The sequence below is a fragment of the Polyodon spathula genome, chromosome 22, assembly GCF_017654505.1.
Source record: "Polyodon spathula isolate WHYD16114869_AA chromosome 22, ASM1765450v1, whole genome shotgun sequence".
NCBI classification, from domain to species: Eukaryota; Metazoa; Chordata; class Actinopteri; order Acipenseriformes; family Polyodontidae; genus Polyodon; species Polyodon spathula.
Genome location: NC_054555.1, coordinates 6,048,700 through 6,063,511, shown reverse-complemented (window position 1 = coordinate 6,063,511; position 14,812 = coordinate 6,048,700). Strand labels below are relative to the sequence as shown.

At 38.1% G+C, this 14,812-nt stretch overlaps 1 protein-coding gene across 8 annotated transcripts in view; it reads left to right on the top strand.

Annotated features, from left to right (window-relative positions):
- The window catches only part of LOC121297115 (actin-binding LIM protein 3-like), a 74,043-nt gene that overhangs the window by 54,190 nt on the left and 5,041 nt on the right, over positions 1-14,812 (top strand). For 2 of the 8 annotated variants that reach the window (XM_041223158.1, XM_041223157.1), the window contains exons 8-17: positions 2,325-2,383; positions 2,608-2,679; positions 3,557-3,712; positions 4,639-4,668; positions 5,367-5,496; positions 7,491-7,589; positions 9,190-9,240; positions 12,799-12,936; positions 13,486-13,550; positions 13,909-14,059. In XM_041223158.1, the coding sequence (XP_041079092.1) occupies positions 2,325-2,383; positions 2,608-2,679; positions 3,557-3,712; positions 4,639-4,668; positions 5,367-5,496; positions 7,491-7,589; positions 9,190-9,240; positions 12,799-12,936; positions 13,486-13,550; positions 13,909-14,059 (951 nt within the window). The remainder of the gene's footprint in view (positions 1-2,324; positions 2,384-2,607; positions 2,680-3,556; positions 3,713-4,638; positions 4,669-5,366; positions 5,497-7,490; positions 7,590-9,189; positions 9,241-12,798; positions 12,937-13,485; positions 13,551-13,908; positions 14,060-14,812) is intronic. The other 6 variants (XM_041223159.1, XM_041223163.1, XM_041223162.1 and 3 more) reach the window with 6 other exon arrangements.

Sequence of the window (14,812 nt, the reverse complement as noted above, 5' to 3'; positions counted from 1 at the left end):
TTTAAAGTCATAAGCATTTGCTGCAAAGTCATGACAAATGGATAATTACTGTGCAGATTGGCTGCCCAACTGAGCACCTGATACTTGCCTAGGAGCAGAGAAGTTAAAATGTTCCTTTTCACAGAGCTGTAACTCAAAGAACATGATTGTAAATATAAGACTAGCCGCAAGATACCCAGTCGACATATCAGATTGGTTGAGTACAACATATGCTTCTCTTCAGCTAGTGCGGTGAGAGTACTGAATCGTGTGAAAGATGGATCATTGAAATAGAAGTAGAGTACAGGATATAAAAGTACTGTAGAACATACAGACTGGGAATACAATTATTGAACGATACAACAATGTCAATTTGTTTTACACATTTTAAAAACAAGAGTTGCTTATTTTTGACATAATACTGTTAACATTGTCCTGCATGTCCTCAGAACAGTTCCCGATTCCGCAACAAGGCTCTGATACTTCTGAAATGCATGGTGTATGCAGCTTTGAGCTTCTCCGCCCTGGCAATATGATCATTATGGATCCCCTTATAAAAGTCTACCCTGATAAATTTGCATAGTATTTTTTCAGTTTCCACATACATTTGCCATAGTTTACCATGATTTACCATGTATTTTTAAAATGCGTTGGCAGTACCACTTTGGGCTTTACAATCCAAACCAGTCATGTTTCTGGCTGCCCATGGTGGATCTATAGATCTAATGACAGTGTTATGACAGTGGAAAGTGAGACTGCCATACATCTTTGTATCCAAAAGCAAAGGCAAGACAGCAGATGGTTAAGCTTGTTAGGCAGTGAACAAAGAGGTCATGTGGACAGGCAGGCTGGTTTGATTTTCTGTTTGGCGCTAAGAATGAAGGACCTATATTACTGTATCATGAGCACACTTCTAAATAAACACGATCCATTTTTTTTAAATTTATTCTGAGAGCGGCCCCATGAATCTTGTTCCTCTGCATAAGTTTGTTAGAAGCTGAACTCCACTGCAGTAAGAATGATGAAGCACAGTGAACAGGGGTATGAATCTTGTATCTCTGCGTAGCTTTGTTAGCAGCTGAACTCCACAGCAGTAAAAATGATGACGCACAATGAACAGGGATATTTAAATCTCTGCATTGCGGGGCAAGTCACCTGGCAACGCCACAGCGTGTTCCTGGCCTAGTTTTTAGCAAGCAGACTAAAGTCTACCCTGAATAACTGAATCATGTGGTGTGTCAGTTCCTCATTTCAGATACATGGTTCCTGCAGATTTAAAAATGTCTGACAGCATTATTGCATGAGGTTTAATATCATCTCATGCAACCCTCCCCACAGCAGCTTGGAAAATACACCCCAGAGGCCTGCTTCATTTTACCACTAAAGATGCTTCAAATTTACACTGGACCAGTACAGTATACTGTACCGTTTTGTTTTCCCTTTGCACAATGTAATTTGTACAAATACCCAAACATGCTTTCAAGGTGCAACTCGTAACTCACTGTTACATTTGTCTGCTGTGAATTATTGGACTTTTAAACTCATAACCTGACCCCAATATCAGCTCTGGCACTGTCTGTTGTAACTCTGCTTGGTCATCATTAATCCTCTTGACATAAAGCTAAATCAGCTTCACAAGGGCAGCCATATGAAATACCTCCATATAGGATACAAAAGGGAAATACATGTATTTGAGAGCAGTAGGATACTTGGCAGTGATACAAATTCTATTATACTTTTTTTTATTATTTATACAGTAAGTGTTACTTAAAGCATGAGATATACATGATTCTTATATTGTAGTAGCTGGTGAAAAAAAAAAGTGGAAGAGCTGCCTGGAATAAATCATTTAAAATCAAATTTTGACTCTCTTGGGGAGTACTTTAAATTAGTCTAAATCATATTTGTGAAGGATTAGTATGTTTAAGTCTTAGTGAGAAAAGGTGCTAATAAATAATTGATACAATTAATACTAATATCTAATTATCACTGTTCTTTTTAAGTGTAATTCAAATGTGCAATTTAAATTAAATGTATAGGTGATAAAGTCCAATAACGTAAACTGTAGTGAATTATTTAAAAGAGAGCCCTGCTATGGGTATTCCTCCAATCTATACAACAGGTCATGCCTCGTCTCTCTTATTTTATTAGAGTTAATTTATATCCTTGTGGACAGGTGTGACTGCTACTGTTGTTAAATGCTCTGGTGTTATGTTGGAATACCTTTCCACAGAAATATAGTGTAATTGTGTGAATAACTGACCCTCAGTATTCCATGGCTTAACAGTTAAGTAATAATTTCTACTGTATACAGTATGTTTGAAGTTGTATTTTTGCTCATTTAGGATCAGCGGTTTGGCACCCACAGTGTAAACAGGCTGCGAGGGCTGAGAGGAAACTCAAGGTAAGAATTGTTAGGCCTTTTTAATAGATACAAAAAAACTGTAAAGAATAAAAAACGCATTATAGTTGCTGTTGAATGCAGAAACAGCAAAACACACTTACCTACGTTCGCATCCTCTTGGTGACAGGAGTAATTTCATTTCATTGATTCTATTTCGTTTGTACTCAGAGGTTAGCTTCCCTTAGGCTGTGGGGAATTTACGCAATGCTTGTTTGGTCTTACAGCACAGACGTACTTCTGAAACCTCAATTTCTCCACCCGGGTCCAGCATTGGCTCTCCGAACCGTGTCATTTGCGTGAGTAATTCCCGCTGAATGCATACATTCTCATTATATCTGGTGTTATAAGGACCTTGCATACTGATTGCATGGTCTTGAAAAGTGAACGATACAGTGCGTGATTTCTATGTTCCCATTTTTCCTGCACAGAAGTTTATTACATCTCTGCTTTGCCCTGTACAAATCAAATCCTCATCTAAACCTCATCTGCTAATATAAGCCAATGCTGTTTCAAATTGAAGAGCATTATATGTGCTTATTGTCGTTCGCTTGCCATCTGCACCACTAACATGAAAGAGCAAAAAGCACACTAGTCAATTTATTACCATGTCCTAAGGTCTTTCATTACCTTTTGTTATTTTGGGTGTTATTTTAATGCAGTTTTTCCTAATATGGTTAGAGGATTTTTTGTCTTTTAACTCCAGGCAGGAAGGTGACATCATGTCTCCTTTATAAACTCTTTCTATAAAGCCATCAGCTTTTCACTGTGACTGTGGAAACATGTTGTCCCAGAACGAGAAAATGAAAGTAGAGATTATCCTATGGAAGTCGTATATAAACAGATGTGAAACTCAAAGAAGGAACATCTAAAAACAGTAATCTTCTCCTTTGTGACTGAACATCACTTCTCTGTCAGTTCCTTTCACTTTGCCGGCTTTCTGTTAAGAGCAGTTTAGACACAACTTTGGTAGGGGGATCCACAAGATGTAATGTTGTGCTTCTTGCTTTTGAAAAGAGTCTGTGTCGGTGGTCCAGTCATTTGGTCATCTCACAGATCTCCATCTGCTCATTTAGCTTTTCCTTTCCATGTTATCTTTTATTTATAAAGGATACATATTTGACCTTCAGCCTGTACTGTAATTCTTTTCATCCCTCTTCTTTGTGTCCTCTCTAGGCAAAGGTGGAAAACGAGATCCTTAAGTACAAAGATCTGGCTGCTCTTCCTAAGGTTAAAGCTATATATGATGTTCAGCGGCCTGATCTCATTTCCTATGAGCCCTATCACAGATACACCTCAGATGACAGACTAGAAAGATACAGCTATGGGGAGGTACCGAGACCCAGAAACTAATCTTAAATGTGCTTTAACTGTCAATCGCTGTTTTCTGTTCCTTAACTAACCTAATGCAGGAACATAGAGTGATCATGATACAGTGATACTCTTGTGAGTAATTCTCTAAAAGATAGTTTTGCGTGCCATGCTGAACATCTCTAACTCTATGCCACTGGCATTACATAACTGGTAATAAAGATGGCCAGAGTCTGTTATCTGTGACTAACGATTCAATATTTTTTAACTGGGGAAAAAGCATTTCGTACAGCTCACCAAGCAAACAGGATACTGTGCATTAATTCCAATTGAATGTTTCTCCGCCTTCACTTATAAATTCCCCATACGCCTTTTCCTTGCTTAAAATATAATTGAATTGAGCCCCAGGTATTCAATGTAAACCCTGGCTTTTCTGTTTAGAGTGTGGTTAATGTAATGTAGTAACAGTTGTATTGCAATGAGGTGCATTTTAATGTTTGCTTGTTTGTGCACTGTGTGACATTTGTACAGTTGTTTTATCTTTTTTTTTTTTATCATGTTTGGAATTGTGCAAAGACAGCTTGCTCAAAACCATACGTCATCCATCTTCCCTACAGAACAATTTTTTGGAAAGTTAAAAACCCATCCAAACAATGAATTTATACCTTAACAAGTACATAACATAAACTACACTACTGTACAAGCAGTGCTGCAATGCAATTGTAAGCCACTTTAAATAACTCTGCAGGTGCTTTATTCTTAATTGAATTGAAGAGATCCACAGATACACTTGTATCATCAGCAACCAGTACTTTTGCAAGCTGTGACTTTGCTTAGTGCTGTGAATTCCGTCAATGCGTGGCAGGCTGCGATTACTCTAAAGGCATGGGTTGCATTGTGTGAACTGGCACTGACTCCTGTTTCATTTCTTATGCTGTTACATGCAGTCTCTGGGAACCCTTTCACCATACTCACAGGTACTTTCCATTTACTCTTTCAAAATAACATGTGAACATGAAGTCCTAGTTTGTGGGCAATAATCAATGAATCTGTGCCTACTTAAGCTCAATGGGTTTACAATAAATCTCTTGGAGAATATTTGCTTTTAGAGGGAGCTTTATCACACAAGGAGCTGTCTCAGGCTCATGCAATTTGTTTTAACCAAAAAAGGAATTCTCACTCCCTGAGGAGTATTAAATACATTTAATCTAAACTCTTCCAGACCAGATTAATTGTATTAAACTTGAAACTGCACAAGTTGAGTGCTTTTACAAAAGCAATTAAATGGTGCTATTTTACATGCTCTTACAGCTTGTGCAGTTCATTTAAGTATTAGCTGTTGTAGTTACACATGAGTCCCATTAAGGGTGGAAGTCCCAGCTCATCCCGTCTAACTAATCTTGATTTCTTGAAAATGCAGATTCTCTGACAAGATGCTCTAATGTGCTTATGTCTTTTATGACAGCTGTAGTTATTGCTATACAAAATATTAATATGAAAGTAGAAAAATATAATAGAAAATATATAATAATATATGATGTTACTGACACCCAGGTCATACAACTGTGAAAGTGTTTGTAGGTTTGCAAGTTTATTTGATGCTCAATGTTGAAAATCACCCTGATGATATGCACTGTAACACTGAATGTGAAAACATGGCTGTTTCTCCTGGCAGGACATTTATGACAGTATTGATCTGAGACAGAGAAGGTCGTCCAGCCCCGGATACATAGACTCCCTGAGTTACAGTCGTCAGGGAATGTCACCCACTGTGCCCCGCTCTCCTCAGCACTATTACCCATCAGGTAAGGCAGGCTCACAGGCAGGGACATGCCATTCTTTTGTAGATTTTGTAGAGTAAACCCCATTCACAGCAAATGCTGCTTAAGCAGCTACAACAGCAAAAGCCCACCCCACCCATAAGAACCTGGGCTCCCATTGCCCCACTAAAGTCATGCAGTCTCACATATAAGGTGCTGCAATGTCACACTCATAACTGGGAGGACTCGTTTTGGTCTTTTACAGGTTATTGAGATGTTATTTCAGAGTTTATTATTCAGTAAAATCCCCCCACAACCACAGGTGGTTCCTCAATCTCACACAACACAAAGGATACATTGACTTTCATTGCTCAAGGGATGTAATACATAAATCTGGTGGTCCTCACATTTCCCTCTTGGATATTTCAGCATCTTGAAGCTATTGTAAGCCAAGGACCATGTTGTGGTTTGCTTGAGTGGAGGAGACTGGGGACACTCCAAGAACAAACCTAGGACCAAAGCTATTTTTGATCACCTATTTTCCGAAATATGTTGGTGCTGCACAGCCAAACTTGTGCCATATTTCGATATTTGAGTTTAGGAATTACTGCATCTATATCTTCTAATCCTAGGCCCTATGATGAAAATCTGTCAGAAGTCTGGAAATGCAGCACCAAAGAACTGTTGTGTTTTTTTTTCAAGAGCAATCTCTCAGAAAGTACAAGAATTGGTCAAAGAGCCCCAAATCTCCTCTTTATCCATAGACTTTCACTATCACAACCATAACATCTTTCAATGTTGCACCTCTGTACTGACTCATGAAGTTCCTTGATCACATTTATTACTACATGTCTTTAGTTCCAGGTTCTTCAGACTAGTGGATGTCTGTGTCTCAGTAGTCCTGTGGGCAAGTGCTTAAAGAAAATGTACAGATATACTCACTTTCACAAGCTTGCATTTAAAAAATGCAGGCAAAGTCAATTTTCTAATGGGGTGTAGCTGTTCTGAACAAACTTTCATAATGCTTACAAAACACTGAGAACTGAAACCCTTCATATTCCCTTGTCATTCCGGATTTTGCATTATTTTGAGACATTGAATTATAATTTGAATCTCTTAATTTAATCATCACCGTGGTTTAACCGTGAACTTTTGGTACAAACAGGAGTGTATACACGCTATTGTGAGGACCCAGCATGATATGCTACTTGAAATATGCTGTCAGCGGTGTTGTCCACACAGACTTTATTGAGGTTCGGAATGTGGGGAACGCAGATGCAGAAACCCAATCAATGTATCTGGGAATGAGCATTAATATTTATTGTATCTGTTTTGTTTTTTTTAATACAATAAATCTACATTTATAAGTGTTCATTTTTTAGGACCCCAACAGCTGTTGTTGATTCTGACTTCACATAAGGACTAGTACATTTACATTAGAATTAGCAAGTTTCAAAAGCTTTGGACTAGTACCACCAGGCCCACACATTCCAATCTTGTAAAAACTCATCATGAGTCTATGGATTCTTATCATGAGACACCAGCCTTCACTGGGTCTATATCTATTGAAGTTAATCCTCTCTCTTACCCATCCATTATCTTTAAATTTCATTATGTATATCTCCATCCATGATTACATTTACAGTTGGCATCACATCCACAGATTGTCAAGGTTGTAGAGCACTCCTCTCTAGTCAATAAAGTTTGAGTTTCTTCAATAAAGACTGAAACTCCAATGTGACTTGACCTCCATGTCCCGTGCTCTGTTAGAGACCAATCCTCTCCATTAATCTGTACAGTACATTAAGAGTTTCCATTCAAATATTAACTTTGAACCAGAAAATATCCATGGCAAATTTTTGCGGATTAAAAAAAACAAAAAGATGGATTTTTTTTGTTGGTATTCTATGCATCTACTTCTTATTCTGCTAAATGCATATTGCCTGGATGCTGCATTTAGACGAAGTGCTTTCTGATGCTTTCCTCGCTTCACTCATGTTCTTGTTTTAATGCCTCCATTTGGCCGGGCTCCTCTGTAGGCACTGAAAGTGGCAGAAGCTCTCCATATTACAGCCAGGCCGATGTCAGGTCTGCCACTCCCACCACGTACCAAGCTCCTAAACATTTCCATGTGCCAGGTAGGCCTCCACTTTTATTTGCATGGATCCCCTCAAAGCTCCACACCTCATATTGTACCATTACATTAGGGATGCCTCTGCTGCTGGCAATGACAAGTCCTTTCTCTTTGCTTTCTGTTTGAGCTGCTGGCCTTCTCAATCTGCTTGTCTCGATCTCTAGGCTTTCTCTAGTATTCAGATGGTTTTTAAGTTGCAGAGCTGTAAGGTGAGGCTGACAGAAGCCACTGCTAAAATGTCAGGACCATGCCTTTTCTTGCTTTTGCATCATAAGTTAGTACAATCAGCTTTATTAGTATTTGATTCTTTTTTTTATTTTTTACTTTGCTATGTTGTGGTCTTGTTTTCCTTGATGCATATAGGTTCATACAGCAGCAGTGTTTACATACAGATTCATACAGACTAATATAAAAATGTTGTGTCAGATAGATATTAACATTTTGAAGCCAAGTGGATAAGCATTCATTCATCAATAGGTTATTCTAGTTGTTTGTTAATGATTTGGTGGTTGTAGTTATGGAAGAATTTCTAATTCTTAAAAAAAAAAAAAAAAAAAGTTTGATTCCATTCAGAAAAATCATATTGTAAAACATAAATATACGCTTTGTATTATTTTTTTTTTATCTGACAAATTGGTCCTTAATCAGTTAATTTGATGTGCTATTTTTATTACAGTTTGATTCATTTCTATGAAGCTACTTGCATAGATGGATGCATGCCTCTTGTACATACAGATGCAGAGACATTGCTGTGGGTTGACTCTTCCCCAGTTATGAATGGTACTCATGCCCTCCCCAGGAGCTAACAGCGGGAAACTGAGACTACAGATGTAAAGCATTATGCCTATAAATTATTCTGTGTGGAAATCATAGATCATTTCATCTGACACTAGGATTCCCTTGTCTGCTTACAGGAAATAGCTCCCTGGTTTCAAAAAGCCCTTTGTTCAGAACAGGAGCCTTCTTATTGTAATAATTCCAATATGCACTATTGCTGTACCTGTGCTTTCAAGTTCTTGCTGAGATCCTGGAAGGAAAGGGGAATTCCATAGTGCTGGATGGCATCTGTCTGGGCTGCCCATGGCAAACACTTTCAAACTGAATTCAAAAGGGAAAGGCATGTTTTTTTGTGTGTGTATCTTTCTGAACCCCATTTCTTAATGGCCTCATATTAATCTGATAGTCATTGCAATGAAGGGGAAAGGTAATTAAGGGTAGGGGAGTGATTGTAATGCAGTTTGTTAATCATTTTCCTAGCCTTAATTACCTGTCTTTGCCATTATGTTGTTCAAAAATGACACTGTAATGTAATGAAGCACAGGAAATAGGATGTTAAAATTATATGCACTACCTACTAACTTTCACCTTTAATACGTTTCTTGTTGACTCTTGACCCTACCATAAGCAAACTTTTAGGAAATCAAAGAAATTTGTAAACAGTGGTTGGTAAAAAAAAAGTGTTGAGCTTTCCTGGCTTTTAATGAATTCCACTTTCCTTCCTAACTTGAGAAGCCTGTCTCTTGACAGGGACTGCTCTAGAAACTTCTTGACTTGACCTCCACTTGCCTCGATATTTCACTTCCTGTTTCTCTTTCTGTCTACAGCAGCAGCAGAGCCAAACATCTACAGGAACCCCCCCATCTATAAGAGATATGGTATTGTTTGTACCGCTTGCTGTAGCCTGTGGGACCTCATTCCAGCTTTTGAAAGTATTGCGTGCGTTTGACAATGAACCCCCAACGCTTTAGAAATGTGTGACGGCAGGAAGCAATCAAGAAGCCTTCTTTGACCATAGCTGCTTGAACAACATAAGCAATGTTTGCCCTCTTCAGTTTGCTACAGAGTCTGCTATATTCAGAGAGGAAAGGGGTACAGGATAGAAAGAGGCCTCCATGATGGGCTTTGTGTCTTCAATTGGTTAGGGGAAAGGAATAGCGAATGAAAATACTCTTCATGTAAGATTAATGGATTATTTGCATTAGATTTAAAGTATTTACTCATTGAGAAAGGCTTAAAGTAAAGACAGATTGTTTTCAAACCTTGGACACCCAATGGTTTGTGTATTCCTTTGACTGTAAACCCTAGGGTCAAAGTGAATTTGGTTACAGCATCTTAAAATCAGTCCCATCTGCAGGCACTCGAAGATAAATGTAAATTTTATTAGCCAGCTTGTTTTAAGTGATCCAGGTTTCGTCAGTTGGCTAAGCGAAGGAAATGGAAGAGAGGAAATCTATTTTTTTTATATAATAAAGGTCTGTGGGTTTCAGACCTTTAGAGATTATCCAGAACTTGCTGACAAAGCCTTGAATCTCATGCTTTAAACTGTGTTGAAGTGCTCAAAGGATTATCTTATTCTTACTAAGCACCTTTCTTTTACTTAAACTCTTAAACTTTAATCTACAGTAGCTAGAAAAGATAAAATGTTCTGTGAACTCTCCACCCATATCAGTGAAAGGATGTGACTGTGCAAATAAGAAACTGTCAGTGAACTTCAGCATGTTGGCAGAACAATAGATTCAACCGCTGTGCGTGTGTGTCGTTTTTTAAATCAGTTAAAGATGCATTGATCCCTTTTTGGAGCATTATTATTATTATTATTATTATTATTATTATTATTATTATTATTATTATTATTAGATAAACAGGCCCATGTTAAAAAATATATATATAACAATTATCCTCTAAAAGGCAGAGAAAAATATAGTGAAAAAAAGTGGATATATGCAACTTTATCCTTCGTTGCATGTTGTTGTTGTCTGAACACCAGAAGTCTAGCAGTCTTCCTTAGACTAGTTGAAACCTGTAGTACAGGCCTGTAGCCACTTTGTGATGCCTGGGAAAGGTGTCTGAAAAGGGAGGGAAATAAGGGGTGACGCCGTACACATTGACCGCTAGTTAATTAGTCACATTTTTGTTTGACGCTAATGCTAGCTTCAGGTACATTCATAGTCAATACATAAACATAAAACCACTTGTTTAGTGGCATTGAAGAGGCCTGCAGAACAATTATGTTTTTGTTAGTTAACTATAGGATGATGGTCAAAGTGATAAAAAATAATAAACATTATAAGAATTTAAAAAGTTAAAAAAAGACTTCCCCCATGAATTATCATAAAAAGAGTCTTGGGTTCATTGCAAATATTAAATAGTTAAAAATCATACATCTACAGCCAGGTTCCTGTAATTCAGAACCTGATCACCTCTGTGTATTTAGTTATGAATGTGTTTCTTTGTTTCAAAGTTAGCAGTAGGTTCTGAATCCTATCAGCACCCTCTTGGCTTTGGGCCTGTAGTCATTTGCAGCCCATATTTTCTTACTGTGTTTTCCTCTGGAGATGTTTCTAATCTTCCCTTCTCTGTTGGTTTTTTCTTGCCACATATTCTTTTTCCTCTACCATCCTGCTATACTGTACCTTCCCTGGCCACCTGTCTGCTTCTGTAAGTACCACTTTGTTCAGTACGTCTGTGTTCCAGATATCAAACTGTAGGGATTTCATTTTGAATACGGTACAGATATGTTTTACATATAGAAAAAGTGGGTTACTCTAAGCCGGTAGCCCTGACTCACTAACACTAACTCCACTGATCCCTTCTGCACTTTTTATTTTTGTAAATCACGCCCTTGTTTTGTGTGCTATGTGTTTAGTGATGTTGAATTAAAATGCTGAAACCATTTCTAATGCTAGGTTTTCCTTAAGGGAGGCTCTTTTGAGTGGGGTGTCGAGTGATATCAGTAAACGGCACCTACTAAATGAGCCGTTCATTTGTAAATATTGAATATCTCAAAGACGACTGGCATTTTTACTTAGCTTTTTACAAGCAGCTGCTGCCCAAACTCTTTCCATTAACGTTGTAAAACTGAGAAAAAAGTTTCAAGGGCCTTGGTATTCTAATTTGTATTTGTTTTATTTTTGTATAGGTAATTTTCTTACACTGTACAATTACTCTTTGGTCTATACAGCTTTTAACAGCCCCCTACATTTCTATTCAGCAGCCTTAAAGTAGATTACACTGTTCTCTGAGCAATAAAGTAAACAGAAATGAAACATAGTTGGATCAGGGGGTAACTGCTGTTACAGTTTGCAAGCAGGATAAAGGGTCGCTGGTTGCCTTGGTCTGTATTCTGCCTTATATCATTCACTTAACCTGCCCTGTGTTTTCGCAGTATTCATTGTACTATCAGTGACTTCTTGTCAGAAACAAAGTAAAGCTGAGGGAACACAAAGCCACTTTTTAAGAGGCAGTAGCTTGAAACCTGGTTCCAGGAGACCGGGACACCTAGTCTGAGACAACTTTGCTGTATCAAACCCCAAGTCTCCCCTGATGTGAAACCTTGTCTCCTGAAATCAAATTCCCAGCCACAAAGTGGCTTTGTGTCAGGTTAACAGTTCAAAGTATTTTTATCTTTTTAAATCAAACGTGTTTTCATGAGTTGGTACATCTGTGATTCTTGGTACACTGTAATAAGTAATTAAGTCAATTTCTAATAATTCATTCACTTTATGAAATGTGCTTCCTGAGATTCCAAAAGCTTTGTTGGATGGCTATGGCAAATTTATTTATTTATTTTTTTTTTTTTTATGGCATACTATAAGAAAATGATATTCTGGTGGCCTACATATATACTTCCAAACATTAAAATATAAAAACTACGTGTTTGTAATGTGTTTATTTACCTAAATAATCACTTCATTCACAATCATGTTTTCATCAAATATTGATGGTGCATTATTTAAGCTGTGTGAGTAGGGTATTTCTGTGGCCAGCAAAACTGGAAAAGAAGAGTGCAAAGATGCAACTCATAAACACCTCACAACCCGGCCAAACAGGGCAATGCATCCTAATTGGGTTACAAGCTTCTCTACTGAAGACCAAAATGATAGTTTCAGAAGTGTAATATCTATATTCGCTGGCAATATAATTTGGCAAGGTTTTAGGTGGTACAGTGCAGTAACATTTGTGTTTACTTAGGACCTACCTACACTACACATGTGTTACTACAAAGTGTTGCCATGGTATTGCAGGCAGCCTCATGTGTAGTCCTCCTAATCCATTTGAATATCTGTGATTTGCAACAGGAAGATCTGAGGGGCGTCGGATTGTTTCTTTGTGACAGGTGACACTCTCACTACAGTGTCTTTTTGACAGTGGCTTTTGTTCTCTTTCTAGTGCTTCTCTGAGCTGTAAAGGTTGTTCTCTGTCTCTCCACACAGACAACCATCACTTTGCAGGAACGAAAAGCAAGACCAGCGAGGATATTTTTCAGTATTCCAAATTCCCAGCTGCCTACTCTCCACACCACTATCAGCAATCTGAATCAGACTACTATCATTACTCTGGTTCTCCAAAAGGTACGGCTCAGAGTTATTTGTTAATTCGCTATCGTGGCTGGAACACGTATGAAAATGTGCTGCTTGTGCACTTAATGTAAGTTTTCATTTCTGTAGTTTTTCATGCTTTGAGGTGACCAGTTCATTTTCAAAATGGTTTTCTTCTCTTAAGTGTTATTTTTTTTTTATTTTATGCATTTATTTATTTTGATACAACAGCCCCTAGTAATGTGCTATTTGCACAACTTTTTTTATGTATGGAAACAGATACAGTAATCTGCTTACACTGGAGTAAATTGCATTGATTAATAATGGTTAGAGCATTTAAATTACTACAGTAGAGCCTGTGATCAGTGACCAGTAGAACTGTGACTAGTTCTATGTCTATCTAATATGATTTAAAATCACTACATGTACATATATCCCAAATTGAAAATGAACCCAGCTTGATTGAGGTTACGTGCAGGCTCTATCAAGGATTTCGGATGTTCAGCTGTAATCTGCATGTAAACTTCATATACATGCATGCCAAGGAGCTGCCCTAGACTTGACCTACTCCTGTCTCGCCAGCCCCAGCAGCTCGGAGATTCTCATCAGGAGGAGAGGAGGATGGATGGGAACACAGCCTCCACAGAGTATGTCCATACTGTTTTACTTCTGTTAATTAAGACCCAAAGGAAGTGCTAAGGATGACAGACCGATTCTGTCTTTCCTACTATTTCAGTGCTTTCCATTTTCAATGTTCTGTATTCATTTGTTCCATTGCATAGCTTTTTTTTCTGCTCTGCTGCCTAGTCAAAGTCACAAGGCCTCATCAGATCCTACAATCTAGTCATATTTCATTAGTTACCATGAGGTTTTAGGCTACTGGGACCGTTTTGGGAAAGTTCACATTGTAATATATTTGGGTTATCTATTATCTCTTTTCTGTGAGCAAACAAACCTGCCTGGTCTGCAAGGTTTTCCTCTTTTCTGTGTTCCGACTGGTTACAGATCCAGAGTAGCATCGGCAGAATGATTCTGAAGGAAGAGATGAAGGCGCGCTCCGGTTCCTATGACAACGACCCCTGGGCCAGCGCTCGCAACTCCCGCAGCGGCAGCAAGGAGACCCTGCAGAGCATCGGATATGAGCCAATGAATGGATGTAAGGAACTGTGTCACTGAACAGAACTACTTCAGCCTGTACTGGAGTTGGGAGTCCGGCCTGTTCTTTGATGCAAATTGTCTTGTGTTAATTAATACTGCTGGGACAAATATTCGAACAAACACTGCTTCAAATTTATTTGGAGGCAGCAATCATCTTGTTCAAATTCCTTCCTATAACAGAATATACAAACAACTGTACGAAAAACTTACCATGAAAAGATAACTGATGCATATATTACATCTGAAATAAATATTGGCTGCTTTTCTACTGTTTATAAGGCAATTTGACTGGGTATCAGTTTTATTTCACTCTTGAGACTGCTTTACTGTAATTCATTTCAAAATGAAACACAGTGTGAAAATTCAATTAAAAGAAAATAACGTGAAAGAAAACCCCATGTTCATCCCAGCGCTATGAAATACTTTTTTTTTTTATATAATAAAGTAGTTATTGCTGCACGGTAAAGCAACCCCTTCACATGACAACCTGGAATGGAAAACAGTATGACTTCATTCCCTAAACCCCTGCACAAAATCCCGTCTGGAGTCACTGTAGTATGTATTTTGTTTTTTGTAAGCATTACAATTGGCTTAATATAGCCATTTGTAAAGACTTTGTTTGGGAAAAGCATGTTAAATTATAAATCAGTAGGGCAGGTTTACTGCATTTTTTCCTAGCATTCAGGCTTCTGTCATGATGCCAGTGCTAATCGATTCGTCAGGGCTGTATAACCCTTGACAGCTCAGGTTT